At 54.5% G+C, this 5,578-nt stretch overlaps 1 protein-coding gene across 1 annotated transcript in view; it reads right to left on the reverse strand.

The window, feature by feature from the left end:
* VOLCADRAFT_93142 (uncharacterized protein) overlaps window positions 1-2,449 on the reverse strand; it is a gene marked incomplete at both ends in the record, with an annotated part of 3,106 nt that extends 657 nt beyond the window's left edge. Inside the window, one exon of the mRNA XM_002952507.1 lies at window positions 2,272-2,449. Within this exon, the coding sequence (XP_002952553.1) occupies window positions 2,272-2,449 (178 nt within the window). The remainder of the gene's footprint in view (window positions 1-2,271) is intronic.
* Between the last annotated feature and the right edge of the window lie 3,129 nt (window positions 2,450-5,578).

Here is a 5,578-nt window from a genome sequence, read left to right on the forward strand (position 1 = left end):
GCTATCACTACTGCTGCTGCTGCTACTGCTACTGCTGCTGCTGCTACTGCTGCTGCTGCTGCTGCTACTGCTGCTGCTGCTGCTGCTACTACTGCTGCTGCTACTACTACTGCTGCTGCTGCTACTACTGCTGCTGCTGCTGCTACTACTGCTGCTGCTACTACTACTGCTGCTGCTGCTGCTGCTACTACTACTGCTGCTGCTGCTGCTACTACTACTACTGCTGCTGCTGCTACTACTGCTGCTGCTGCTGCTACTACTACTGCTGCTGCTGCTACTACTACTGCTGCTGCTGCTGCTGCTACTACTACTACTGCTGCTGCTGCTACTACTGCTGCTGCTGCTACTACTGCTGCTGTTGCTGCTACTGCTGCTGCTACTGCTGCTGCTACTGCTGCTGCTACTGCTGCTGCTACTGCTGCTGCTACTGCTGCTGCTACTGCTGCTGCTGCTGCTACTGCTGCTGCTGCTACTACTACTGCTGCTGCTGCTGCTGCTGCTGCTACTGCTGCTGCTGCTACTACTACTGCTGCTGCTGCTACTACTACTGCTACTGCTGCTACTACTACTGCTACTGCTACTGCTGCTACTACTGTTGTGATTATTACTATGATATGATGACTATTATTATGGATTTTATTGAATTGGGCCACCAGGTTGCATGAGGCCCGAGAGGCATGATGAACCAAAGCCGGGCATGGTGGCGGTTGCATGCACCAGGGCTTGTCCGTTGATTGCGAACGGCGGAAACACCACCCAGCGATATTCGCACCCTGTCGCATGTCGGTAGCTGGTGAAAACTGTAAGGGGAAGCATTAGGTGACTGCTGTCGATGTGAATAAGGCAACTGCAAAATTATCTTCGTGACCCCATGGTCTGGCCAGTTGTGCAAACAAGGCAGGGTTTAGCAGCCAAACGAAAGTGCCATGCCCCTTGAAGAGCGCGTCCGCGAATCAAGAGGGAAACAATCCGCTAAGAGATCCAAGCCCTATTTCCAGAGCAGTAGTGCGCACGCGTCATGAGCATGGCCACAAGGGATCCACCTTTGGATCATCAAGTCTTTAGCAAGTTGGCTTGGATTGTCACCAGCACCCGCTGGGCGTCCAAGCACCCCTGCCGAATGAGGCTCGGTAACACATTAAATATCGCCGACAGTTCCAGGAGTCTGAGATGGACCCTCCAGTTCCGAACCCATCGGCCCACAGCAAGGGCACCGTCCTCAAGGACCAACCACCCCAGCCGCCATACGAAAACTCGGAACAGCCTCTGTGTGGATGGCAAATGAGTGCGCATGGGTAGGTTGCCAAAGGAGTTGAACCCACCCTAGACTGCAAAGAAACGTGCAATATTTGGCGACTCCGACAGCCGGCGGTAGGACCAGACCTGGACCGGTAAAATTGCGTACCACATTGGGGCAGCGAAAGCAACATGCCCGAAAGGTCCGTGACCTCGTGCACCCAGTAGGGAGTACAGCTGTTGAACGCTGCGCAGGTTCAACCGTCCTCTGCGCTGTGGGTCTCATCCTTTCGGTACGAAATGAGCCGTTGATGGTGTCAACCCGCCCCCAAGTACTCCGTTCACTGCTCCGGTTCGAAAGGGCATTCCTGGTCACTCCTGGTCAGTTAATGATCCCACGTTATCCAAGTCGGTGAGAACCCGCTCTCGCCGCTGGTAGGGCGCCCGCACCCCGGTGTGCGAAAAAACCCCAACAGGCTGGTGCCAGCCTACTTGGCACTGCACAAACTGGGGAAAATCGCCCTTGCTGTGCAAAGCCTAAAATTGCCGAGCTGCCTTGTGCATATCAATGTGGTGATAGCCGGACTTCTGAGACACGGTGGGCAGATAGCCGTGTGGTTGCGGCACTTCCCACAAGCATCCCACGGGGCTTATACCTGTAGCTCGGCACCACAAGGTGCTCGATAATATAACATAACGTGCATCAGAAATTAGGCGGAATTTGGGAGTGGCCCGTTTTAGGAACAAAACCGAGGGGCAATACGCAGCGCAGTTGGCAGTCGACTCGTGGTGCCGCCCCAGTTGCGACCAGTTCGGTGATCGCAAAATTCAGTCTGCTGTTAGGCCAACGGTTGGTCAGGCTGTAGGGTGCTTCGCACAACAGCGGAAACCGAACAGTACCCATGCCATGACCAGGCGGGACTGCGTAATTAACTTCCAACATGCTGCTTTGGCTTTCAACCGGGCCCTCATCTGTGATGGCTGGTTGGACTCAGGTTTGTCTGCACGCTGCAAGCTCGTCCCGGCCCTCCTTACCTTCAATGTCGGGGACAACTCTCCTGTCATCCCCGCGCCTGGTGTGCACTTGTTCAGGGCCGGTCGTTACCGGTGTTCCCTCCGGGAAAATGCGGACACCTTGGTTGCGGGCACCAGCTTGCCGTGTCACGCCTCCTATGGTGCACTTGTGTCGGCCGACTCGGGGCCGTTCCGGCATCTGTAGGACAAACTTGCGTTTGACGCGCTGGTATGATCAGTGCTGCTGAGTGATCGCTATATTTTGAGCCAAAGAGTGACCTTAGACTTGGTCTTGTTGCCGATTGCGATGGTGTTGAGCTATTGCTGCGTACATAAGATCGGGCTCGACGAAGATGCAATGACTGGTGACGACCACAGTGGTCGAAGCTGTATGACTTTTCGGGTGATCCTCCGTGGCACAACCCCCCGCCGATGTGCGGCCGGGCGCGCTGGTTGTTGCAGACCGCCGGTCAGGAGACGGGAAAAGGGGCCAATCCTTCTTAAATAAGCCTCTTCCTTCATTGAATAGCGGGACAAGGTCGTTCGGTAGACGAACGCGTGTCTGCAAACGCGCATGAACAGGTTCCCTTGAATGGCAATGAATTAGTAGCCATGTCCTGTTCGCTGGGCACCAAGGAAGATCTTGTATATGTAGTGTGTGTTAAGATCTGGAGACGCGGCGGCAAGGTACGCAAAGCACGAAGGGGGGAAAACTGGTGTGATGAAGCGGGAGTATGGAACCAGTGCGCCGTCTTCTTGTGCTTGCCCGGAGTGGGCACTCATGTTGGATGGTTGGGTAGCTGATGTGAAGTGGGGGCAAGGAAGGAAATTGGGTTTCTGCATACCCGCGCAGCTTTAGCACCAAAGGTGATTTAAGCCTGCCCACACTGTAGGGCACGACAGATCGATTTAATGGGTCTTGTAGCCTCTTTACCCTACCGCAGTCACTTGAGTATGTACCCTTTGCGGGGTTGGGGTGCGTAACTGTCGGCTGCCAAAGTAGTCACAACTGTGAGCCACATCCGGCCATAACCACAGTGCAGAAGGACAGTATTAGAACTCTTCTCACAAGAGACTTCTGGCCACATCCAGCCTAAGCACAGCGAGTGTCCAAAATTGCTGGCCACATCCGGCCTCATAAGCAGCTTGTGTGGGATGTTACTGGCCCCTCCAGCCTATAGCTGTCGGCTGTCGGTCTTTACCGGCTCCAAGCAGGGGAGAAGAATATCGGAACCGTTAGTAACCTTAAGCAATTGGTGCGCGAGATCCAAAAACTGCCCGGCCCATACGGCAGCATGAGCCGTCTATGCGCGAAGTCCAAAAAACTGCCTGGCCCATACGGCCGCATAGCAATGTATACGCGAAGTCCAAACTGCCCGGCCCATACGGCCGCATAAGCCGTCGATGCATGGAGTCCCAAAAAGCTGCCCGGCCCAAACGGCCTTACAAGCAGTCGATGCGCGAGGTCCACGAAACTGCCCGGCCCATACGGCCTCATACGCAGTTGATGCGCAATTCCACAAAAACTGCCAGCCCGAACGGCCTCACAAGCAGTTGATGTGCGAGATCCAAACAACTGCCGGCCCGAACGGCCTCACAAGCAGTCGATGCGCGAGGTCCACGAAACTGCCCGGCCACATCTGCCCTCGCAAGCAGTCCAAGCGCGATCGTACTAGCTAGATCTAACCTTGGGGAAAACGCTCTCGGCTTCGTGACTTGTGGTAGTTAAGCCGGTGTCCGGTAGTTGCTGTGGCGCATCACACCGCCAGTGCCTGAAGGGGGCCGGTTGACAGAGCCGGGGTAGGTCGTATGCCTGCTGCAGGAGCCTGCCGCGTTAGCCCAGCCGTTGACACCCACGCTGCCTGCTGGCCGCGTGAGCCCACTGTAAATGGTGGTGGTTCGTCCAATTGGGCGTCCTCGAACATGCGATCCCCCGTTGCCCAGCGTCCTGGCAGGTTGTAAACCTTGCCCCGGAAACGTGGCGAACACGACAAAGGATCTGTACAACATTATTTGTATCTGGGTGTAACAGCGGGAGAATTCAGTAGTTGTGTAACAGTATGTGCGAAAGACGCTCGAATAAACGACACCGAAGTGGTACGCATTAGGATTCACAACTCAAGATAACACCATTTCATAAGGGATTTGAACTCCTAATGTATGGTGGCGTTCCTTGCGCCAATGGAAGCTAAATAGCAGAGGTTGGTTAACCACGTGACAGCTTTCAGCAACGGCTCCCAGGCACACGTGCTCTCAGAATCACAGGTTCCCAGGCACACAGGCTGCCAGGTTCACAGACTCTCAGAATCCCAGGCTGCCAGGTTCCCAGGCTCCCTGGTTCCCAGGCTCCCAGATTCCCAGGCTCTTAGAATCCCGGTCTCCCAGGTTCCCAGGCTCCCTGGTTCCCAGACTCCCAGATTCCCAGGCTTTCAGAATCCCAGGCTCCCAGGCACACAGGCCCTCAGTATCCTAGACTGCCAGGCACACAGCCTCTCAGAATCCCAGCCTCCCAGGCACACAGGCTCTCAGACACACAGGGTCCCAGGCACACAGGTCGCCCATTTCTGTGGTCCAAGTCAGGCCCCAAACTGCCAGATAAATATGCTCCTAACTAATTGACTTAGCCGAATGCTTGTTTTAGCTTTGTTTACATTTCATGCATTCGCTGGCGCCTACCGTTTGCATCTACGTAGCCCCCAGTATTGCACATTGCATTGTATTATCCATGAAAATATTATAAAACTTCAATTTACTATATGATCAGCAAGTTGCAACGGTAAAGGGCTCATCCAGATGCAGTTTGCATGCCGTGCTGCCGGCTTGCGCAAGGAATCTCTGCGCGCGCTCCACGCCCGCGCGCGCCGCGAGCACCAGGATAAACTACAATAAAATGATTTTTTTCTTCGTGCAAAAATATGTTGGTATGTGTTGATATGTGTGTCCGGAAAGCTGTGCCGGACGGTCGACGGTCCGGCGGACCGTCCGCGATGGACGGTCCCACCGTCCGCCAGGGTGGGTATATGAACCACATATCTATTTATATTTAGCAAGCCTGTCGGGCCACCCGGCTGAGACATGAAGCATCCTGGAGGGACCAACCACCTTCTTCCCCAGCGCGCATCTCGCAAATCCAATACAACAGCCTTTATCTCTTAAACACCAGTAATTTGCAAAGCTTGACGAACGAGAAGAAATTGACCCGAACAAAGTCGCGTTTGTCATGTCAACGGTCTCGCTTCCGTCAAGCCCCCAAGGGATCAGTAATTTGTCCCTACGATAACAACAATACAAGTTGAATTACTGAGCCCTTTGGGGTTTGACGGAATGC

Source organism: Volvox carteri, assembly GCF_000143455.1.
Source record: "Volvox carteri f. nagariensis unplaced genomic scaffold VOLCAscaffold_30, whole genome shotgun sequence".
NCBI lineage: Eukaryota > Viridiplantae > Chlorophyta > Chlorophyceae > Chlamydomonadales > Volvocaceae > Volvox > Volvox carteri.